The sequence below is a fragment of the Symphalangus syndactylus genome, chromosome 8, assembly GCF_028878055.3.
Source record: "Symphalangus syndactylus isolate Jambi chromosome 8, NHGRI_mSymSyn1-v2.1_pri, whole genome shotgun sequence".
NCBI classification, from domain to species: Eukaryota; Metazoa; Chordata; class Mammalia; order Primates; family Hylobatidae; genus Symphalangus; species Symphalangus syndactylus.
Window position 1 is genome coordinate 107,525,203 of NC_072430.2, and position 24,803 is coordinate 107,550,005.

At 38.6% G+C, this 24,803-nt stretch overlaps 1 protein-coding gene across 2 annotated transcripts in view; it reads left to right on the forward strand.

Annotated features, from left to right (window-relative positions):
• The window catches only part of NBEAL1 (neurobeachin like 1), a 230,526-nt gene that overhangs the window by 94,218 nt on the left and 111,505 nt on the right, over positions 1 to 24,803 (forward strand). Inside the window, exons 11-15 of one of the 2 annotated variants that reach the window (XM_055290242.2) lie at positions 10,572 to 10,658; positions 12,649 to 12,732; positions 20,465 to 20,563; positions 20,653 to 21,233; positions 23,219 to 23,351. In XM_055290242.2, the coding sequence (XP_055146217.1) occupies positions 10,572 to 10,658; positions 12,649 to 12,732; positions 20,465 to 20,563; positions 20,653 to 21,233; positions 23,219 to 23,351 (984 nt within the window). The remainder of the gene's footprint in view (positions 1 to 10,571; positions 10,659 to 12,648; positions 12,733 to 20,464; positions 20,564 to 20,652; positions 21,234 to 23,218; positions 23,352 to 24,803) is intronic. The other variant, XM_055290243.2, reaches the window with a different exon arrangement.

Sequence of the window (24,803 nt, forward strand, 5' to 3'; positions counted from 1 at the left end):
TTATTCCTAACTTTTACACCATGTAATGACCCAAATGATGATTTTGGGTGTTTATTTCCATTCTTCTCTCCAAATATGTGATATGTTTGCATAATTTAAATAAAATTCATAAATGATTTGGTGCCCTTTCAGGGTCAAATAACATTTTTTATTACAATTAAAGTAATACATACTCATTGTAAATGGAAACATTGATAGCATATTGATTCTCCCATACAATAATAAATATATTAATTCCAAAATTGTTGCTCATAGATGAAAACTGGTAATAATTCCCATACTTCCTAATGTAAAAATATGTATTTCTATTAATGAAAAAGTAAGATCCCACATCAAGCTGAATAATATCAATAGGATACTTTTGTAAGTATATTTTTGATAGCTCAAAATCATATTATAACACTAATACAAACAAAATTTTGAAGGAACCAGCTACTTGATAGCTTTTCCACTATCAGTGTTAACCTTTTCTGCAGTTGTTCAGAGGCTGTGGAAGTTAATGCAGATTTGTAGAAACTTTAATATGTTTGTAAGTGAATTTTGCACAATGTACGATTATATTTTGTTGCAAAACAGAATTTTGATGCCAAAATATGAAATATGGAGAACAGACTTCTTGAAACATTAAAAAAAATTTGTTTCTGAAATGTCAACACACTTACCTTCTTTTCTACATTGATCTTTTTTACTGTGTATCACTGTGGCCACTCTTTAGTCCTTCTGGAATATTACCCTTTCTAAAAATACTGGCATTCTCTGTTTGGTTCTAGGCTCTTTTTTCCAACCTTTCTTAATTTGCTTATCCTTTGGATGTCTCAACTTTGGATGTGTGGCTTTAGATATCATCTATAATACCAAAATTTCTTGTTGTTAGTTCAGCTCTCTTGAGGAATTCCACTTGAATGTCTCTCAAAATTTTCAAATTTGCCACATCTAAAATGGAACAGTTTATCCCCTACTCTTTTGTCTGCCCTTTCTTATCTTATCCCTACAGCTGCTTAAGTCACCCAGGCTGGAGTGAGGTGGTATGATCTCAGCTCACTGCAACCTCTGCCTCCTGGGTTCAAGTGATTCTCCTGCCTCAGCCCCCCAAATAGCTGGGATTACAGGTGTCTGCCACCACGCCTGGCTAATTTTTGTATTTTTAGTAGAGACCGGGTTTCACCATGTTGGCCAGGTTGGTCTTGAACTCCTGACCTCAGGTGATTGGCCTGCCTTAGCCCCCAGAAATGCTGGGCTTACAGGCGTGAGCCACCGTGCCCGGCCTGTTTTTCCTGTATTTCTAATTTAAGTCAAAGGCACCGTTATCTACCCAGTTTCTCAAAGGAGAAACTTGGAAATCAGTCTCGACTTTTCCTGATCTCTCTCATCTCCCACATCTGCTTATGTCACCAAAGTGGACAATTTCATTTTTTAAACATTTCTCAAATACGACTTTTTATTCCCACTGTCATTGCTTTATTTCAGGCTTTAATTTTTTTGCCAGATTATTTTTTCTTGTTTTCTCCTTTTTCACTCTTTTTTTTTTGAGACAGTCTTGCTTTGTCGCCCAGGCTAGAGTGCAGTGGCGCAGTCTCTGCTCACTGAACCTCCGCCTCCTGGGTTCAAGCGATTCTCCTGCCTCAGCCTTCCAAGTAGCTGGGATTATAGGCAGCCGCCACCATGCCTGGCTAATTTTCGTATTTTTAGTAGAGATGGGGTTTCACCACCTTGGCCAGGCTGGTCTGGAACTCCAGACCTCATGATTCACCCGCCTCGGCCTCCCAAAGTGCTGGGATTATAGGCGTGAGCCACCGAGGCCGGCCCCTTTTCACCCTTATACCCTTCTACACTGAAGCCAAAACTATCTTTTTGATACATCGATGTTATCATATCAATCCTTTGCTTAAGATGTTCTCCCAAACCATGAAAATATTCTAGTGATTTTTGAATCTCCATACCGTGACTTGTACAAGGCTCTAAGACATCTGACCCAAGGCCTGCCTGTTAAGCCTTTCTTACAATGACCCTTATTAAACGCTTCATGTTTTCTTATTCATGCTTTTTAAATCTATCTCTTTGATGCTTTTATAGCTACTTGAAATAATTTCTTTTCTGCTCTTTTAAAAAAATTACTACGTAATATTTTCTGATGCTGCTGGGTCTAGATAGATACATATTAGTATCCTTTACAAGTCTATGGGGTGGCACTTAAACTTTTTGTGTTTCATACTCAACTGTGGTCTATTTGAAGGCAAGCAGGCTGACTTTAATCTCTTATCTCCCATCATTAGGTATTTGGCACACAGCAGAAGCTTAATAAATAAAGTTGAATTGATTAAATTTGCAGTTGGTTGCCTAGAACAACAGGATTATACTAGGGTAAGGGAGCAGAATAAATATCAGAAGCAAAATGTATTTGGTTTAAAAATTTGCTTGGCTGCACAACTCTCTGCCAAAGAAGGGGCATAAAAATGCTTTTCCTCTTCCTTTTTCATCTTTACTCTATAGCTAGTATTTTCGAGTCTAAAACTCAGGCTTATTTTAAAAGTATTAGAACAGCTACATCATGTATTAAATGATATAAACTCCAATGGGAGACTGCCCTCCTTCTCTGTATAACTATGTTACAAATTTTAAATTATTATGATATGTATTGGAATATGATTAATTTGAAAATTAGGATTCATTACAATTTTTTTCACTACCAGTAAGTCTTTACTAATTGATTGTATCTTCCCAGGGAAAGGAGGAGGGAAGGGAAAAGAGTCAGCATGTGTATTACAGAATGATTAGGAAATGGGAAAGGAAGTACCCAGTACAGCAAAATCAACTATCAAATAAACCCCTCAGTGATGGGGTCATCAAAGCCCAAAGGAGCTCAGTCTCCTGCAGTTCAGGAATGAGGGGAAGGGATCAGGAAAAGAACACACAGGTACCCTCCCTCTCTCCCCATAAATTCAAGATTTCACACAAAGCTTTGGTTTTTAGCAGTAAACATGGAGTTATATCCTTCTATCTCCTATTAAACAATCTTGTGGCCACTTTGACGTAAGTTTCTTATACCCACATAAAAGTTCCAGAGTGACTTGGTTATATATTCATATTCCCTTTCTTGCCCTCCTGACCCCACTTTCTACATGGAAGGCCCCCAATTGTTTCTATCTGTTTTAAGATTAAAGATTAAGTAGGTTTGATCCATCCAAAATACAGCAGTGTCCTAAGTATTTAACATGAATCACATCAAGAAAAGTTCTTGACCTGGGAGATTGGGAACAAGGGTTGGAGAGTTCCTAGCTTCTTCTGGATTTTTGCATAAATCATTTAGGAATTGCAGAGATACCCCAAGAATTAACCAAGTATGTGTGTGGGTGTATAGGTTTCTTTTGGAGGAGGGGAATGTAAAAGAGGGCAGAGTAAGAGACAAGTTTTCAGGACAAAAGATCTAGTGCAGTAGGTAATAGGGTAAGGAGAACAGAAAAGAAAGGATGGTTCAAGATCCTCACTTTAGGCCAGACGCGGTGGCTCAAACCTGTAATCCCAGCACTTTGGGAGGCCGAGGCAGACAGATCATCTGAGGTCAGGAGTTCGAGACCAGCCTGGCCAACATGGCAAAACCCTGTCTCTATTAAAAATACAAAAAGTAGCCAGGCATAGTGGCATGCTCCTATAATCCCAGCTATTCGGGAGGCTGAGGCAAGAGAATCGCTTGAACCCCGGAGGTGGAGGTTGCAGTGAGCTGAGATCACCCCACTGCACTCCAGCCTGGGTGACAGAGTAAGACTTCATCTCAAAAAAAAAAGATCCCCACTTTGTTCCAGGTCTTTCTGCCTGTCACAGAAAAGATGTCAAAGATGCTTTGGCTATTTTTCTCTCAATACAAAAAAGAAGCTTGTAAACAATAAAACCCTAAAGGAGTATGGAGAGAAACCAACACATATTTGCACAAACTAGGCCATCTAGCGATCACCAACTCAATGAAGTCCTATGAAGCTCAAACAAATACAATAACTAGAGGAGGGTAGCATTTAAGAGAGACGAGAACCTAGGATCAGGCACACACCACAAAATTAGGGGTCAGTTTAACAAACCTAAGCTCTAAAATACAAAAGAAGCACATTCAGCTTCATAAATCTTAAGGGTCAGTCTTATGTTACAATTTGAAACCGCATTTTAAAGACAGTTACTTCTTTGCAGAATCAAATGTTTTCACCATTTTTCTCTAGGACATCGTGGATATTGCAATAGGGGAAATGCTTGTGTTCAGATGAATAAATTTACTAAATCTCTGCTTTTGTCTTTTTTGAAAGTGATTCTTTTCATTTTCTGTTTTAACTTAAAAAGAATAAAATTTAATTGGTTAGAAATATTTTCCTTTGCCACTTTGAGAAAAATGTTTTAAAGTCAAATTTCAGAAAAATCTTTCTTTAACAATGAACATATCTTGCGTCTGCTATTGATGGGCATAATTTTTAAATAGGCATATTGAAGTTTATTTTATGATATATGGATTGATTTTTTAAATGCACATTCAAATTAATTATTACCCACATAACTGGCTTGAATGTTTGGCTGTAATTTATTTCACCGTATAAGTTCTCATGTAAGAAATAGCGTGTCTTTAAAAAAAACTTTTTTTATAGATTTAAGAGGTAAACGTGCAGTTTTGTTACATGGATATATTCCATGAACTCTAGGTTTTCAGTGTGCCCATTGCCCAAATAGTGAACATTATATCCAATAGATAATTTTTCAACCTCGAGCCTCCTTTCACCTTCCTACCTTTTGGAGTCTCCGGTGTCTGTTATTCTACTTTGTACATTCATGTGTACCCATTGATTAGCTCCCACTTATAACTGAGGGCATCCAGTAGAAGTAGCATTTTTTTACTTTTAAGGTAAAGCGTATTTTTTTATTATGCAAATGTTCTTTTTTATAGGAAAAAAGGTAAATATAGAAAAATAAAATAAATTATATATGATTATTTCTAGCCTGTAGACATTTCTAAAGTCTTTTTAAAAATAATTGTGGGGCCAGGCACGGTGGCTCATGCCTGTAATCCCAGCACTTTGGGAGGCCGAGGCAGGCGGATCACGAGGTCAGGAGTTCGAGACCAGCCTGGCCAATATGGTGAAACCCCATCTCTACTAAAAATACAAAAAAAAAAAAAATTAACTGGGTGTGGTGGTGCGCACCTGTAGTCTTGGCTGCTCAGGAGGCTGAGGCAGAACAGTTGCTTGAACCCAGGAGATGGAGGTTGCAGTGAGCTGAGATTGTGCCACTGCACTCCAGCCTGGGCAACAGAGTGAGACTCTGTCTCAAAAAAAAAAAAAAGAGTATATAGAATATTTCCATGTATCATGATGGTATCAGAAATTTTTTAGAGAGCTTCTTATAAAGCCTCTGTAAATGAAACTACTTCAAAGAGCTTTTACCTTTCTATTTGAGGTATTCTTTTCATTGATTTCCTGCTGAAAAATACCAGGGGTTAATTCTATGAGAGTAATTCAGAATAAAGATTTTAGTATCAGCTCCTTGAATTTTTTCACACTGTTTTGAGGGATATCTCTGAAAGCATTTATGTCACTTCACTGCAGTAAAGAACAGCATCAAAATCAAATAGTAAAGAATATATTGATGAAGTAGATTGTTATAAAGACAAATTCAATGATAAAGCCAACATCTCACATGTGTAAAGAATCTGCTAATCCGCTGGACGCGGTAGCTCACACCTGTAATCCCAGCACTTTGGGCGGCCGAAGCAGGCGGATCACAAGGTTAGGAGATTGAGACCACCCTGGCTAACACAGTGAAACCCTGTCTCTACTAAAAATATAAAAAATTAGCCAGCCATGGTAGTACGTGCCTGTAGTCCCAGCTACTGGGGAGGCTGAGGCAGGAGAATCACTTGAACCCAGGAGGTGAAGGTTGCAGTGAGCGGAGATCGCACCACTGCACCCCAGCCTGGGCGACAGAGTGAGACTCCGTCTAAAAAAAAAAAAAAAAAAAAAGAATCTGCTTTATAGGGTCATCTCTAGGATACAATATAATTCCTACTAAAATTTGTTAGCATTGGTTTTTCTTCAGTATATGAAACTCAGATATAACAAATTTCTGATATGAATAATATCTTTTTAAAAAATACAAAGCTGTTTGTCATAGCTGTCATGATGGTGAGCTAATATTTGTTCTTTATAGGCCAAAGTTCCTTAAAATTTACATCCGGAATCATGACCTTTAAAAGTTAATTATTTGATACCACCTATCACATTTTGTTTTGAAACAAAAATGCTGGAGAAGAAATCCCTTTAAAGAGGGAAAACCAGGGGCCGGGCGCAGTGGCTCACGCCTGTAATCCCAGCACTTTGGGAGGCCGAGGCGGGCGGATCACAAGGTCAGGAGATCGAGACCATCCTGGCTAACACGGTGAAACCCCGTCTCTACTAAAAATACAAAAAATTAGCCGGGCGAGGTGGCAGGCGCCTGTAGTCCCAGCTACAAGGGAGGCTGAGGCAGGAGAATGGCGTGAACCCCGGGGGGCGGAGCCTGCAGTGAGCTGAGATCGCGCCACTGCACTCCAGCCTGGGTGAAAGAGCGAGACTCCGTCTCAAAAAAAAAAAAAAAAAAAAAGAGGGAAAACCAGCTGAGCATGGTGGCTCATGCCTGTAATCCCAGCATTCTGGGAGGCCAAGGCGGGTCAATCACTTGAGGTCAGGAATTCGAGACCAGCCTGGCCAACGTGGCAAAACCCCATCTCTACTAAAAATACAAAAATTAGCTGGCATGGTGGTACACCTCTGTAATGCTAGCTACTAGGGAGGCTGAAGAATCATCTGAACTTGGAGGGTGGAAGTTGCAGTGAGCCATCACACCACTGCACTCCAGCCTGGGTGACAGAGCGGGACTCTGTCTCAAAAAAACAAAAACAAACAAAAAAACAGGGAAAACCAAGCTTTGGGACCTGGGCCTTCCCTGCTGGCAGTAATAGTCTTCCTTATTTCCGGAACATTTTTTTTGTCAGAATTACTTTAGATTTATCACTTTTCTTTGAAGCCATTAAGTCTTCACAACAAAGGGGAATCCTTGAAATAAGCTTCTAAACTTCTTCATTATACAAGTAAGGAAAAATGTCCTGAGGCATTAAATGATTAGCCCAAGGTCAACACTAATAATTGATGGAGGTAGGATTTCTAACCCAGATTTTCTGACCCTAAGTCCATTGTAATATATAATTTTCTAATTGTATTACTGGAACTTAAGGTCACTGTTTAGTCAGTAGGAAAAAATGTTTTCTGTATATTAAATATAGGAGAATCAAAGGTTTTATTGATATAAAAACATTTTATGGACATAGTCGATATGATTCCTGAATATATAAAAATCTTTGAAATCTTATGAAAACCTAACTCCCCAAATATACTGCATGATGCCACAGATGTCCATGATTACTTTTTGTTTAAATTATTTGTTAGTAAAGAAATGAATCCTTTATGTTCTTTTTATATAGTAGTATAGAATCAAGACAGTTTTGCTATTTAGACCCGTTGGAAACTTTGGCAAATAAAGTTTAAAATATCATAAACAATTTATGAATCATGGACAACCTTAAGCTGACTGCTGCTGTTTTCATGCTTTCTTTTTGTATGAGATTCATCAGCCTATTTAAGTATGCGTTGATTTCTGTATTTGTGTAAAGGCTTCTTGGCTTGGCAAATGAGTTTCATCATACTATAGAGTACTTTACAATTCCATGGAATCACACATTTAACTTTTATGATAGATATGATGAATCTTAAGCATTTATCAGTTATTTTGTTTTACTAAATTACAGGGATATGATTTGAATTAATGTAAGTTTTTTAAGCTGCCCAAAAATACTTGAATTAGTGAAAAGAATAGGCCAGGCGCAGTGGCTCATGCCTGTAATCCCAGCACTTTTGGAGGCCAAGGCGGGCGGATCACCTGAGGTCGGGAGTTCGAGACCAGCCTGACCAACATGGTGAAACCCCGTCTCTACTAAAAATACAAAAAAATTAGCCAGGCATGGTGGCGCATGCCTGTAATCCCAGCCACTTAGGAGGCTGAGGCAGGAGAATTGATTGAACCCAGGAGGTGAAAGTTGCGGTGAGCCGAGACTGCACCATTGCACTCCAGCCTGGGCTACAAGAGTGAAACTCTGTCTCAAAAAAAGAAGAGAAAAGCAAAGAAGAAAACTATTATCTTTAGTAGCAAGGAGAAGAATTCAAAACCCTTACCTAGTCTTTACAGCTGCTAAAATCTTGGTGTTTTTGACTGTTTCTTAGGGTAGATTTTTAGAAATACAGTTACTGAGTTAAAGAATAAGAATTGTTTTAAAGATTCTTCTTACGGATTGCCATAGCTTTCTGGAAAGATTTTACTCATTTTTATATTGACCAGTTTTATCTATTTGTTTCCCTTGACCTAAATATGAAATATTATTATTATTATTATTTTTTTTTTTTTTTGAGACGGAGTCTTTCTCTGTCCCCCAGGCTGGAGTGCAGTGGCGCGATCTCGGCTCACTGCAAGCTCCGCCTCCCGGGTTCACACCATTCTCCCGCCTCAACCTCCCGAGTAGCTGGGACTACAGGCGCCCGCCAACACGCCCGGCTAATTTTTTGTATTTTTAGTAAAGACGGGGTTTCACCGTGTTAGCCAGGATGGTCTCGATCTCCTGACCTCGTGATCCACCCGCCTCGGCCTCCCAAAGTGCTAGGATTACAGGCTTGAGCCACCGCGCCCAGCCGAAATATTATTCTTTTAAAAACCTTTGCTTGTAATAATACCACCTTTCATTTGTTTTTTGTTTGTTTTTTTGAGTCAGAGTCTCGCTCTGTCACCTAGGCTGGAGTGTAGTGGCTCTATCCCTGCTCACTGCAACCTCCACCTCCCAGGTTCCAGTGATTCTCCTGCCTCAGCCTCCCAAGTAGCTGGGACTACAGGCTAATTTTTGTATTTTTAGTAGAGACGGAGTTTCACCATGTTGGCCAGGCTGGTCTCGAACTCCTGACCTCAGGTGATCCACCCACCTCAGTCTCCCAAAATTCTGGGATTACAGGCGTGAGCCACCACACCCAGCCAACACCTTTCATTTATTAAGTCTCTGTTATGTACCAGATACTACGCTTATAAGCTAGCGTGGATTATGTCATTTAATATGTATAGCTATTTGATGAGGTATTTTTCTCCCTATTTTTGAGAAAAGCTTGGAGAAGTAGTTTTCCTTGAAATCAGACAGCCAATAAGTTGCAGAACCAAAATTCAAACTCAGGTCTCTGATTCCAAGGCCTGTAGTGTATATATCAATTTATTGTTAAGCCTTATATATACTCTTGCATAACATATAATACCATACCTCTATGCAGTTTATTTTATATTGCATATTTCAGCATGTAACTCGACCTTTTGTTTTCTCATTTCTGAAATAATAGAACTTCCTAAGAACCTTCTTCCTTAGGATGCTCTTAATAAATTCCTTTATAAATCTGTCTCTCCCTTTGAATATCATTTGAATTTTTTTTCTCTGTACTCAAATTGTGGGCAAGTTGAAGGCCTTTTGGGATGCTGACTTTTATATACTGAAACTAAAATACTTGATTTCTTTATTTTATTCAGAAGAGGGTAATGCCCATGTGTGCTAGAGATAATCTCAATTTTCCTTTACAGAATACAAATGAATATAAATGAAGCTCAATTCTTGATGACTTTGGAGAATACTTTTAAACTAATGTTTTAATAAAATGTGTGGTCAGATAAATTTTGGAAATGCTGCACCCTGACCTCCCTTGTCAAAGTACACATTAGCATGTTTGAGACTCTGAGGAAGTACTTCTAGAAAGAACCGTTTTTAAAGTTAGTTTGATAGCACTTCACAAACTTCCTTAACTATAGAACCATACTGGGTACGTACTACAGTATCTTTAGTTTGTGTCAGTAACAACTTTCCTTCTTTTTTGTGTGTATTAGTCCATTTTCATGCTGCTCATAAAGACATACCTGAGACTGGACAATTTACAAAAGTTTAATGAACTCATGGTTTCATGTGGCTGGGGAGGCCTCACAATCATGGTGGAAGGTGAATGACACGTCTCACATGGCGTCAGACAAGAGAAGAGAGCTTGTGCAGGGAAACTTCCCTTTATAAAACCATCAGATCTAATGAGACTTATTCCCTTACCATGAGAACTCCCACCAAGTTTCTCCCACAACACATGGGAATTTGGGGAGCTACAATTCAAGATGAGATTTGGGTGGGGACACAGAGCCAAACCATATCACTGTGAGACATTCTCTGCTGATTCTTTAAGAATTTAGGAATATTAACTAATCCTAATTATTGCCATTGTTTCTTATTTTAGTAACTTTGAATTCCAAGAGAGAAATATCTAAACTACTATTAGTTCATAATCCAAAAAGTGAATAATCTTTAATTTCTAAAAGTGTAGTATATTTCACAAGGGAATTCTTGGGTTTATTTTCAAGATACATGGAAACCCATTTAATCTTCATTGCTGCTTATAGGTAACAATTTAATGTTCTTTCTCCATTATTCTTGTCTCTGTTTTTAACAGCTATTTTTAAATGCTAACAATAAGGTGGCAGACAAGAACGAGAAAGACCTTGCCAACAAATTACTGACAGAAATGAATGAGGACCAGGTATCTACAAAGCCTGCATCTTGTTTCAGCTGAAGTCCAAAATCAGCCAATGGGAATAACTATTCCTGTGCTTTTCTTCTTATGTCCTAAAATACACAAACATTGTCAAATTCTAATATTCATTAATTATTTTTGAAAATTACAAAAAAGTTAAAATTAAAAATTGCTTTCATCTAAAGGGTAAATATCTTGGTGGTTGATACAAACAATCAGTACCATTCCATTCCCTCTACGTGTGTATGGTCTTTTCAATTTGAGGAGATATAAAGTACAGGAATGGGATCTCAGTATCAATGCTGTCCACCTGGTGGTGACTTTTCTAAGCACTGTGGTATATTGGGACCTTAGGGCTTTCTTGTGAATATGTATGGTCATTGTTAATATCTTGATTCTTTGCTTCTTATTGACAAGCGATGATTACAATTCAATGGACAACCTGAATCTTGGAGGAAGGGAAGAAGATGCTGAACTCTCTGTTAATTTAGCATAAAACTTGACTTTTTGTATTCTAGAAATTCAAGTCTATACAGGTATGATAGAGCAAAAATATGTAATTTATGTTGCTTCTCTCAATACATTAGGTAATTTAGTTTGAAAAAAAACTATCTTTAAAAATCGATATTTTTCTCTTCCAAAATATTTGCAAGAAAACTTACATAATGTCTTTTATTAACATTGTGTTAACGTCCAAGTTTATAAATAGAATTTTTGTGTAACGAGACATTATCATATTATTTTTTATTCTAGATGTGAAATACCAGTTTACAGAATATTGTTGTAGATTTCTATATAAATGTTAATCCCTCTTAAGGCCTACTTATGTAGATTAATAAAACAATTATTATAGTCTCTTAGAGGTTCACATTACAATTCCAAATTGTACGTGATTCTATGCTTTCATGATTGTCTAAGCCGGATATAACGGTCATGTTCAGTTTTTTAATATTCTTGATGTAGTTTTTGTTTTTGCTATAAATACACTGCCCTGGAATTTAACATATCTCTTTTTTTTGATGAAACTTAAACAGTAATAGACAAAATTAGGCTAGTTTTTATTTTTTTCATACAACTTTTAGGATTAAAAGTTGCCTTCTCAAAAACATGACAATACTTAGAGATATGTATTTCATTTTCTGTCTGCCTCAAATTTTCCATTTTATATAAAAATAGATATATTTAATTGTTTATAAGCATAATTAATTGGCATATGCACATGCCATCTTAGTTTTAACACAGGCTTTGGAAACTAGATGAACAGGCTTTGGAAACTAGCTGTCTTTTTATACATGCAAATGGAATTTAAACCTGGATGGTTCAAGTGTAGTTTTGAAGGGAAATTAAAACATAATAGGATTTCTGGCTGGGCATGGTGGCTCACACCTGTAATCCCAGCACTTTGGGAGGCTGAGGTGGGTGGATCACTTGAGGTCAGGAGTTCAAGACCAGCCTGACCAACATGGAGAAACCCTGTCTCTACTAAAAATACAAAAATTAGCCGGGCATGGTGGCGCATGCCTGTAATCCCAGCTACTCAGGAGGCTGAGGCAGGAGAACCACTTGAACCTGGGAGGCGGAGGTTGCAGTGAGCCGAGATTGCACCATTGCACTCCAGCCTGGGCAACAAGAACGAAACTCCATCTCAAAAAAAAAAAAAAAAGTAATAGGATTTCCAATGAATGATAGACCTCCCTCCCTTCCTCTTGAGATTGTCCATTATTTTTAAAAAGCATGTGTTAAGCTTGTTTTTTTCTCAAAACATTTTAATGTAATAAGTGAATGTTGCCTTATCCTCCTTGACGTGGTTTATTTTTCTTTTAAATAGGTAACTTTCCTTGCAGGTTATAGTGTTTCAGAAACCCATTTCATCGGAAGAGGAATGTAATGCATGTTAAGTAATTATTTTTTCAGGTTTTCAGACCAAAGGTTTCCTAACTCAATAAAAATTGTGAGCACATTTGCTAATTTCTTGTTTCCCCTTCCCCCTCAATAGGTGTTTCAGGGACAATTGGATTGTTTGGCCATATCAACCATTCAGGCTTTGACAGCAGTAATGAACAAATCTCCAGCTGCTAAGGTGAAACATCTATCCTCCAGCTTTTTTTTTTTTTCTTAGCTTTTATTTTTTTTTTTTATTTCTTAGCTTTTTTTAGGTTCAGGGGTACATGTGCAGGTTTGTTATATAGGTAAATTGGATATCACAGGGATTTGGTGTACAGATTATTTTGCTACCCAGGTAATAAGCATAGTACCCAATAGGTAGTTTTTCAATCTTCCCCCTCCTCCTTCCTTTCACCCTCAAGTAGGCCCTGGTGTCTATTGTTCCTTTCTTTGTGTCCATATGAACTCAGTGTTTGGCTCCCACTTACATGTAAAAACATGTGGTATTTGGTTTTCTATTCCTGTGTTAGTTCGCCTAGAATAATGGCCTCCAGCTCCATCCACATTGTTGCAAAGGATATGAGGATGTGATCTCATTTGTTTTTATGGCTGTGTAGTATTCCGTGGTGTATATATACCACATTTTCTTTATCCAGTCTACAATTAATGGGCATTTAGGTTGATTCCATGTCTTTGCTATTGAGAATAGTGCTATGATGAACATACATATGCATGTGTCTTTATGGTAGAACAATTTATATTCCCTTGGGTATTTACTTAATAATGGGATTGCGAGGTTGAATGGTAATTCTGCTTTGAGTTGTTTGAAAAATTGCCAGACTGCTTTACATAATGGCTGAGCTAATTTACATCCCACCAGCAGTGTATAAGTGTTCCCTTTTCTTCACAACCTTGCCAACATCTGTTACTTTTTGATGTTTTAATAATAGCCATTCTGAGTGGTGTGAGATGGTATGTCATTGTGGTTTTGATTTGCATTTCTCTAATGATTAGTGATGTTTAGCATTTTCTATATGCTTGTTGGCTGTGTATGTTTTCTTTCTTTCTTTCTTTCTTTTTTGAGGTAGGGTCTCCCTCTGTCGCCCAAGCTGGAGTGCAGTAGCACGATCTCAGCTCACTGCAACCTCCACGTCCTGGGTTCAAGCGATGCTTCTGCCTGGGATTACAGGTGTGCACCACCACAGCCCGGCTAATTTTTGTATTTTTAGTAGAGATGGGGTTTCACCATGTTGGCCAGGCTGGTCTTGAACTCTCAACCGCAGGTGATCTGCCTGCCTCGACCTCCCAAAGTACTGGGATTACAGGCATGAGCCACCACACCCAGCCCTGTTTTCTTTTGAAAAGTGCCCGTTCTTGTCCTTTGCGCACTTTTTAGTGGGGTTATTTGTTTTTACTTGTTAATTTGTCTAAGTGCTTTATGGATTCTGGATATTAGACCTTTGTTGAATGCATGGTTTGCAAATATTTTCTCCCATTCTGTAGGTTGTCTGTTTACTCTGTTGATAGTTTTTTTTGTTGTGCAGAAGCTCTTTAGTTTAATTTGGTCCCATTTGTCAATTTTTGTTTTTGTTGCAGTTACTTTTGACGGCTTCATCATGAAATCTTTGCCACGTCCTCTTTTACATTTAAGTCTAATCCATTTTGAGTTGATTTTTGTGTATTGTAAGGAAGGGGTCCAGTTTCAATCTTCTGCGTATTGCTGGCTAGTTATCCCAGTACCATTTATTGAAAAGGAGCCCTTTCCCATTGCTTGTTTTTTTCATGTTTGTCGAAGATTGATTGGATGGCTGTAGGTGTGCAGCATTATTTCCGGGCTTTCTGTTCTGTTCTACTGGTCAATGTATCTGTTTTTGTACCAGTACTATGTTGTTTTGGTTACTGTAATCTCATAGTATAGTTTGAAGTCAGGTAATGTGATGCCTCCAGCTTTGTTCTTTTTGTCTAGGATTGCCTTGGCCGTTCAGGCTCTTTTTTGGTTCCATATTAATTTTAAAATAGATTTTTCTAATTCTGTGAAGAATGCCACTAGTAGTTTGATAGGAATAGCACTGAATCTGTAAATTGCTTTGGGCAGTGTGGTCATTTTTTTTTTTTCTTTGAAACAGAGTCTCACTCTCTCACCCAGGCTAGAGTGTAGTGGCATGATCCTAGCTCACTGCAACCTCCATCTCCCAGGTTCAAGCGATTCTCCTGCCTCAGCCTCCCAAGTAGCTGGGATTACAGGTGTGCACCAACACTTGGCTAATTTTTTTGTATTTTCAGTAGAGACAGGGTTTCACGATGTTGACCAGGCTGGTCTCGAACTCCTGACCTCAAATGATCTGCCCACCTCGGCCTCCTAAAGTGCTGGGATTACAGGCATGAGCCCCCATACCAGCCCAGGCAGTATGGTCATTTTAACAATATTGATTCTTCCTATTCATAAACATGGAATATTTTTCCATTTGTTGGTGTCATCTTGGATTTCTTTCAGCAGTGTTTTGTAATTCTTGTTGTAGAGATCTTTCACCTCACTGGTTAGCCATATTCCTAGTTACTTTATTCTTTTTCTGGTGATTGTTAATGGGATTGCATTCTTGATTTGGCTCTTAGCTTGGATATTGTTGTTGTATAGGAATGCTGCTGATTTTTGTACATTGATTTTGTATCCTGCAACTTTGCTCAAGTAGTTTATCAGATCAAGGAGCTTTTAGGCAGAGACTATGGGGTTTTCTAGGCGTAGAATCATATTGTCTGCAAACAGGGAGAGTTTGACTTACTATCTTCCTACTTAGAAGCCTTTTATTTCTTTCTCTTGCCTGATTGCTCTGGCTATGACTTCCTGTACTATGTTGAATGGGAGTAGTGAGAGAGGGTATCCCTGTCTTATTCTGGCTTTCAAGGGAAATGCTTCCAGCTTTTGCCCATTCAGTATGATGTTGGCTGTGGGTTTGTCATAGATGGCTCTTATTATTATGAAGTATGTTCCTTCAATGCCTAGTTTGTTGAGGGTTTTTAACATGAAGCGATGTTGAATTTTATTGAAAACCTTTTCCGTTTCTATTGAGATAATCTTGTGGTTTCTGTTTTTAGTTCTGTTCATGTGATGAATCACATTTATTGATTTGCATATGTTGAACCAACATTGCATCCCATGGATAAAGCCTCCTTGATCATGGTGGATTAGCTCTTTGATGTGCTGCTGGATTCTGTTTGCTAATGTTTTGTTGAAGATTTTTGCATCTATGTTTATCAAGGATATTGGCCTGAAGTTTTCTTTATTTGTTGTGTCTCTGCCAGGTTTTGGTATCAGGGTGATGTTGGCCTCATACAAGAAGTTAGAAAGGAGTCCTTCCTCCTCAATTTTTTGGAAAAGTTTCAGTAGGAATGGTACCAGCTCTTGTTTATGTATCTGATAGAATTTTGGCTGTGAATCTTTCTGGTCCTGGGCTTTTTCTGATTGGTAGGCTTTTTATTACTGATTCAAATTTGGAACTCATTATTGGTCTGTACTGGGATTCATTTGCTTCCTGGTTTGATCTTGGGAGGTTGTATGTTTCTAGGAATTTATCCATTTCTTCTAGGTTTTCTAGCTTGTGTGCATAGAGGTGTTCATAGTAGTCTTTGTGGGTTTTTTGTATCCTGTGGGGTCAGTAGTAATGTCCTATTTGTCATTTCTGATTGTGTTTATTTAGATCTTCTTTCTTTTTTTTTCTTTGTTCAGTTAGTGATCTATTTTATTAATTCTTTCAAAGAATCAACTCCTGGAATTGTTGATCTTTTGTATTTCTTTTTTTTTTTTTTTTTGGAGACAGAGTCTCACTCTGCCACCCAGGCTGGAGTCCAGTGGCACGATCTCGGCTCACTGCAACCTCCGCCTCCCAGGTTCAAGCAGTTCTCCTGCCAGCCTCCTGAGTAGCTGGGATTACAGGCACATGCCACCATGCTTGGCTAATTTTTGTATTTTTAATGGAGATGGGGTTTCACCATGTTGGCCAGGCTGGTCTTGAACTCCTGATCTCAAGTGATCTGCCCGCCTCAGCCTCCCAAAGTGCTGGGATCACAGATGTGAGCCATTGTGCCCGGCCTATCTTTCGTATGGTTTTTGATGTCTCAATTTCCTTCAGTTCAGCGCTGTTTTGGTTAGTTCTTGTCTTCTGCTAGCTTTGGGATTGGTTTGCTCTTGTTTCTCCAGTTCTCTAGTTGTGATATTAGGTTGTTGGATTGGCAGTCTTTCTAACTTTTTGATGTGGGCGTTTAGTGCTGTAAATTTCCCTCTTAACACTGCTTTAGCTATGTCCCAGAGATTCTTGTATGTTGTATCTTCTCATTAGTTTCAAATAATTTCTTTATTTCTGCTCTAATTTTATTATTTACCCAGGAGTCATTCAGGAGTAGACAGTTTAATTTTCATGTAATTGTATGGTTTTGAACAATTTTCAGAGTCTTAATTTCTATTTTTATTGTACTATGGTTCGAGAGTGTAGTTGGTATGATTTTGGTTTTTGGAAATTTGCTGAAGATTATTTTACGTCTGATTGTGTTGTCAATTTTAGAATATGTCCCATGTGCAGATGTGAAGAAGGCGTATTCTCTTGTTCTGTGGTAAAGTGTTCTGTAGATCTCTGCTAGGTCCATTTGGTCATGTGTTAAGCTCAGGTCCTGAATATCTTTATTAGTTTTCTGCTTCAATGATCTGTCCAAGTATACTGTAGGTCTCTAAGAAATACGAATCTAGGTGCTTCTGTGTTGAGTGTGTATATATATTTAAGATAGTTAGGTTTTGTTAAATTGAGCCCTTTACCATTACGTAACTTCTTTGTCTTTATGTTTAAAGTCTGTTTTGTCTGAAGTAAGAATAGCAACCCCTGCTTTTTTCTGTTTTCCATTTGCTTGGTTGATTTTTCTCCATTCCTTTACTTTAAGCCTATGGGTGTCACTGCATGTGAGATGAGTCTCTTGAAGACAGCATACCACTGGGTCTTGGTTTTTTATCCAACTTGCCACTGTGTGCCTTTTAACTGGGGAATTTATCCCATATACATTCAAGGTTAGTATTAATCTGTGCAGATTTGATCCTACTACCATATTATTAGCTGGTTATTATACAGACTTGTTGACTTGTGTGAATGGTTGCTTTATAGTGTCATGGGTCTATGTACTTAAGTGTGTTTTGGTAGTGGCTGGTAATGGTCTTTCCTTTCCATATTTAGCACTCCCTTCAGGATCTCTTGTAAGGCAGGTCTGGTAGTAATGAATTCTTTTAGCATTTGCTTCTCTGAAAAGGATCTTATTCCTCCTTCACTTAGGAAGCTTAGTTTGGTTGGATATGAAATTCTTTGGAATTTCTTTTCTTTTCTTTTTTCTTTCTTTCTTTTTTTTTTTGAGACAGAGTCTTGCTCTGTTGCCCAGGTTGGAGTGCAGTGATGTGATCCTGGCTCATTGCAACCCCCGCCTCCCAGGTTCAAGCAATTCTCCTGCCTCAGCCTCTGGAGTAGCTGGGATTACAGGTGCTTGCCACCACACCTGGCTAATTTTTGTATTTTTAGTAGAGGTGGGGTTTCACCATTTTAGCTAGGCTGGTCTGGAACTCCTGACCTTGTGATCCACCCCCCTCAGCCTCCCAAAGTCTGGGATCCAGGCGTGAGCCACTGCGCCCAGCCTCTTTTCTTTAAGAATGCTGAATATGGCTGGGCGCGGTGGCTCACACCTGTGATCCCAGCACTTTGGGAGGCTGAGGCAGGTGGATCACGAGGTCAGGAGATCGAGACCTTCCTGGCTAACACAGTGAAACCCCGTCTCTACTAAAAAAAAAAATACGAAAATTAGCCAGGTGTGGTGGCGGGCACATGTAGTCCCAGCTACTCGGGAGGCTGAGGCAGGAGAATGGTGAGAACCCGGGAGGTGGAGCTTGCAGGAGCTGAGATCACGCCACTGCACTCCAGCCTGGGCGACAGAGCGAGACTCTATCTCAAAAAAAAAGAAAGCTGAATATATGCTCCCAGTCGCTTCTGGCTTGTATGGGTTTCTGTTGAAAGGTCTGCTGTTAGCCTGTTGTATCTCCAAGTTTTAAAATATTTAAATAGATGTGCCAATTTTCACTATATAAATTCTGAAGTGATGTATGAAAGTATATAATACATGTGGTTTAACACCTGAAATAAAATTATTCACAAAATATCTTAGTATAAGAATGAGGTTACTTATTGTTTGCCTATACTTGTGATAATTTTAAGACAAACCCCTATAGGCACTGCTTTATTTAAAAGACATTAATGATTGAACTGCAAACTGATAGGATTTACAGTGTTGGCAAAGAATGGGACGTGAGCACTGGTGTTGGAAGGATACTTTTAAGTGGTTCTGTGGTTCATGAGTTTAAAAAATTAAGTTTTATATCAGAGTTTTTCTTCATTAATAAAATAATGACCCTTAGTTAGTTTATGACTGCCTAAAATATGAACATTTTTCACATTTGAATAGCCTATCAATTTGATACTAGTTTTTCCAGGTTGTATGGCAATGGAAATTCTGCTTCTTGTATTCACTAACCCTTAGAGTTTTCTGTCTCTTCTCATTCACTGCCACTGACTGTTCTTCTGTCCAGTTATACTGGTAGTTTCCTCATATACTGATAAGATTAGTGAGGTCATCTGTGTGAAGTGGTAAGCATAGTGCTGGGCACATGATAAGTGCTAAATACGTGTCAGTGACTTTTATTATTACTTTACACTCTTATCTGCCACATCTAATATACTTCATGCCTCACCTTTCTGGTACCAGAAGTGAATTAATTACTCCCTGTTTTCTGAAACATGCCTTTCATTGTATTCCTTAGATTACATTGGTTTGTGTTAGGAGACTCTAACTTTTGCCCTAGAAATGTTGACCTAACTCATGGTTAGGTTCCTATTGAATAGGCTTTTACAAATTTTACAGTCTGGCTTGTGACTTAATCTCCATTTAATACTAGTTGCTGTAAGATGGAAACCATTTTAAGTCCTAAATAACTGGTTTATGAGTATAATGGATTGCCTGTACTGTATTCTGAAATTCAAACATCAAAAAAGATGTTCCAGTCTTCCTTGAAAGTTGTTTTTTTTTTTTTGTCGTATAATAGCTGGCATGTTTAAAATTCAAAAGATTATATAACAAAAATACATAATGAGAAAATATTTCCTTCCTATTCTTGACCCACATTCAACCATTTCCCTCCCTAAAGGAAACCAGCTTTACTTGTTTTGTTAAATTTTTTGATTTTGTAGTGAGTGTATATATTTCAACCTAATGTAATGGGGCACTTTAGTATGTTTTAGGTTTTCCAGTTGTCTTTATATTTCACTTTATGACTTTGGGTGCCTACTGGTTCAAAAATACATGTGACATAGAACTTCCTAAAATGAACTTAATGTTCCAGATAATTCAGACCATTTAGATACAAGTAGCAGAGAAAAAACTCTTTGTACTCAGTTTCTTTCTGACCACTATTCAAAATTGGCAGGAACTCTTTAATTGGGTCTTTTTAGGCTGATATCTGACTCCTCTTACCTACAGTCTCCTCATTTTTTCCTCTATTTTTGTTTTGACTTAACTACTACTATAGTAATTGCAAATCAAGTGAAGAAAATACAAGAATTGTCATATGCCCTAATCTGCAAATAATATAATAATTCCATAACACAGTTATTGTTAATTTCATTTATTTTGAATTTTGGTAGATAATTATAACTTTATTACTCCAGAAGTTATATGGAATCTATTTTAAAATGAAGACATGTGATTTAAGAAGGCAAATAGTGAATTCGTATCTTTTTCTTTATTTAATATTAAGTTAATTAGCATAAATGAGTATTATTTAATATTTTTAATATTCCAACATATTCAGTCTTTGAAAATGTACTTTGATATATTGTCTTCTCATCCCCTAGGAAGTATTTAAAGAAAGAATTGGTTATACACATATGCTTGAAGTATTAAAATCCCTGGGTCAGCCACCACTGGAATTACTTAAAGAACTTATGAATATGGTGAGTTTATAACCTTTATCAAGAGAATTTCTGTTAATATCCGTTTTGAAAATGGTAACTAACCTTTTATCTTTTATGTTGCTTTTCAGGCTGTAGAGGGTGACCACACTTCAGTTGGGATTTTGGGCATTAGTAATGTCCACCCTCTCTTGCTTCTTATCCAGTGGCTTCCAGAACTACAATCCCATGACCTGCAAATCTTCATCTCTGATTGGCTGAAAAGAATTTGTTGTATTAATAGACAGAGTCGAACTACTTGTGTCAATGCAAACATGGGGATTAGAATCATTGAAACCCTTGACTCTCATTCTTCCCTCCATCAAACTTGTGCTGAGAACTTGATTGCAATCCATGGTTCCTTGGGGAGTCAGTCAGTGAGCTCAGAAGAAATCCGTCGACTACTAAGATTGCTGAGAGTGGATGAATCTGAGTCTGGTCACCCTTATGTCACTCCCGTGACTCGAGCAATCCTGACAATGGCCCGAAAACTAAGTCTAGAGAGTGCCCTCCAGTATTTCAATTTGTCACATAGTTTGGCAGGAATTTCTGTGCCTCCCATACAGAAATGGCCAGGGTCTGCCTTTTCTTTCAGTGCTTGGTTTTGCTTAGATCAGGATCAGTTGACTCTTGGCATTGCTAACAAAGGAGGGAAAAGGAAACAATTGTACAGGTATTGGTAAAAATTATGGAATATAAGTTAATACTGTCATAACAATATATGCTGTGATTCTTAAACAGGAAAACTGTTTCCAAGCATCTAGCTTTTAGATATACAGCTTATCTAAAGTCTCTTCATCCTTAAGCTTTATACAGTTTAATTATAAGTGCTTCATTGCTTTCATAGTAATAGCTGTTTATCTCAAATATTGTTGGTTAAGTTTATTTGTTTTGTTTTGTTTTGTTTTTTTTGAGACGGAGTCTGGCTCTGTCACCCAGGCTGGCGTGCAGTGGCGCGATCTCGGCTCACTGCAAGCTCCGCCTCCTGGGTTCACGACATTCTCCTGCCTTAGCCTCCCAAGTAGTTGGGACTACAGGCACCTGCCATCACGCCCGGCTAATTTTTTGTAATTTTTTTTTTCGTAGAGACAGGGTTTCACCGTGTTATCCAGGATGGTCTCGATCTCCTGACCTCATGATCCACCCACCTCGGCCTCTCAAAGTGCTGGGATTACAGGCGTGAGACACCGCGCCCGGCCACAAGTTTCCTTCTTAAAAGTAGTGTAAAAGTGAAGGGAAAAAGGAGTAATAATCTTGAAAATGGGCCAGGTGTGGTGGCACGCTTGTAATCCCATCACTTTAGGAGGTAGAGGCAGGTGCATTGCTTGAGGCCAGGAGTTCAGGACCAGCCTGGGCAACAAGGCAAAACCTTATCTCTACAAAAAATAAAAAAATTAGCCAGGTGTGGTGGCACACACTTGTAGTCCCAGCTACTTGGAAGGCTGAGAGGATCACTTCAGCTCAGGAAGTTGAAGCTACAGTGAGCTGTGATTGCACCACTTCACTTCAACCTGGGTGACAAAGCAAGACTGTCACACACACAGAAAAAACACCATGAAAATAAATAATGGCCAGGTGTGGTGGCTCATGCCTGTAATCCTAGTACTTTAAGTGGTTGAGGTGGGCGAATCATTTGAGGTCAGGAATTCAAGACCAGTCTGGTCAGTAGGGAGAAACACCGTCTGTACTAAAAATACAGAAATTAGCTAGGCGTGGTGGCACATGCCTGTAATCCCAGCTACTTGGGAGGCTGAGGCACAAGAATCACTTAAACCCAGGAGACAGAGAGATTGCAGTTAGCTGAGATTGCACCACTGTACTCCAGCCTGGGCGATAGAGTGAGATTCTGCTTCAAAAAAAAAAGAAAAAAAAATGAGTAATGATATGGGTAATGATTTCTATTCCATTGAATATGCTATAAATATATATTATATATAAATATGCTATATATTTATATGAAGGAACAGAAAACCTATGTGTATGTGCATCCAGACTTTTGTAGCTACTACTTTTTAATATGCCTTGTGATTTTTTTTTTTTTTTTAGACAGAGTTTTGCTCTTGTCACCCAGGCTGGAGTGCAGTGGCATGATCTCAGCTCACTGCAACCTCTACCTCCCAGATTCAAGCGATTCTCCTGCCTCAGCCACCTAAGTAGCTGGGACTACAGGCTACTTAGCCACCATGCCTGGCTAATTTTTGTATTTTTGGTAGAGACAGGGTTTCACCACGTTGGCCAGGCTGGTCTCGAACTCCTGACCTCAGGTGATCTGCCCGCCTCAGCCTGCTGAAGTGCTGGGATTACAGGCATGAGCCACCGCGCCTGGCCTATGCCTTGTGATTTTAAAGACCTTTATTTATGCTTACTGAATCTTATTTGGAAGAATTTTAAAGATTTGAAAATTAGTGGTTTTACTTTTTTACTTTTACTAGTGGAATTCCACTTTACAAGGCTGCCTTTTATTTCCTAAACTCCTATGACCAAAATGGATTTTAAAGGGGTCTTTGAAACAAGGTTGGACTTCTGTGTGGCAATAGAATTTAAGCCACAGAATTGTTGGTAAAGATGTTCGTGATGGCTTTATGGTTTTATGTACTTTAATGATGATGAAACTGAGCAACCAACTTCAAAAGTTCTGATAATACGTATTTTTGTTAGTTTTTTTACAGGAAGTGGCATGGGTTTTGAAGCCTTTATTACCCATTCAGGTATGTTGGTCGTGGCAGTGTGCACAAAAAGAGAATATGCAACGGTTATGCTTCCTGACCACAGTTTCTTTGATTCCCTCTGGGTAAGGCTTTAGGGCATCACATTTAACTTCTAGTATGGTTAATGGTATTTTCCACCATTGTCATAATTTCAACAGCAGCCATTTTTTTGCTAAAAAATTTAAATGAGGCTGGGCGCAGTGGCATACCTGTACGTAATCCCAGCACTTTAGGAGGCCAAGGCGGGCAGATAACTTGAGCTCAAGAGTTTGGGACCATCCTGGGCAACATGGTGAAACCCGGTATCTACTGAAAAATACAAAAATTACCTGGGTATGGTGATTTGTGCCTGTGGTCCCAGCCACTTGGGAGGCTGAGTTGGGAGAATCGCTTGAGCCCAGGAAGTCAAGGCTCCAGTAAGCTGAGATGGTGCCACTGTACTCCAGCCTGGGCAACAGAGTGAGACCCTGTCTCTAAATAAATAAATAAATAAATAAATGGAATGTTAGGATGTCTTAAGGTTTTCTATAAGTAAACTTTTTTTTTTTTTGAGATAGAGTCTTGCTGTTTCGCCAGGCTGGAGTACAGTGGCACAATCTCAACTCACTGCAACCTCTGCCTCCCAGGTTCAAGCAATTCTCCTGTCTCAGCCTCCCAAGTAGCTGGGACTACAGGCACATGCCACCACACCCAGCTAATTTTTGTATTTTTAGTAGAGACAGGATTTCACCATGTTGGCCAGGATGGTCTTGATCTCTTGACCTTATAATCCGCCCATCCCTGTAAGTAAATTTAATTTTCAATTTCAATTTAAAATGAGATGGGGTGGGTGCTGTAACTCACACCTGTAAACTCAACACTTTGAGATGCCAAGGTGGGAGGATTGCTTGAAGCCAGGAGTTCAAGACCAGCCTGGGGTGAGACTCTCTCTACAAAAAATTAAAAAATTAGTTGGGTGAGGTGGCACACACCTATAATCATAGCTGTTCAGGAGAATACTGGGGAGTTCAAGGCTGTAGTGAGCTGTGATTATGCCACTGCACTCAAGCCTCAGCTATAGAGCATGACCCAATTTCCTAAAAAAGATTTTTTAAAACAATGATAAAATAAAATGAGATGATAGATTGTTTCGTGTTTTTTTTTTGTTTTTTTCTTTTGAGACAGAGTCTCGCTCTGTTGCCAAGGCTGGAGTCCAGTGGCGCCATCTCAGCTCACTGCAACTTCTACCTCCCGAGTTCAAGCAATTTTCCTATCTCAGCCTCCTGAGTAGCTGGGATTACAGGTGCCTGCCACCACGCCCGGCTAATTTTTGTATTTTTTAGTAGAGGTGGGGTTTCACCATGTTGGCCAGGCTGGTCTCGAACTCCTGATCTGCCCACCTCCCAAAGTGCTGGGATTACAGGTGTGAGCCACTGTGCCTAGCTGATAGGTTGTTTTAAATAATGCATTTGTATTGTTTTCTAAAATATAAAATGCTTCTCATTTTTAAAAATGATTCTAAGGAATACTAAAGCTTTGGAAATGCAGAAAAGTTA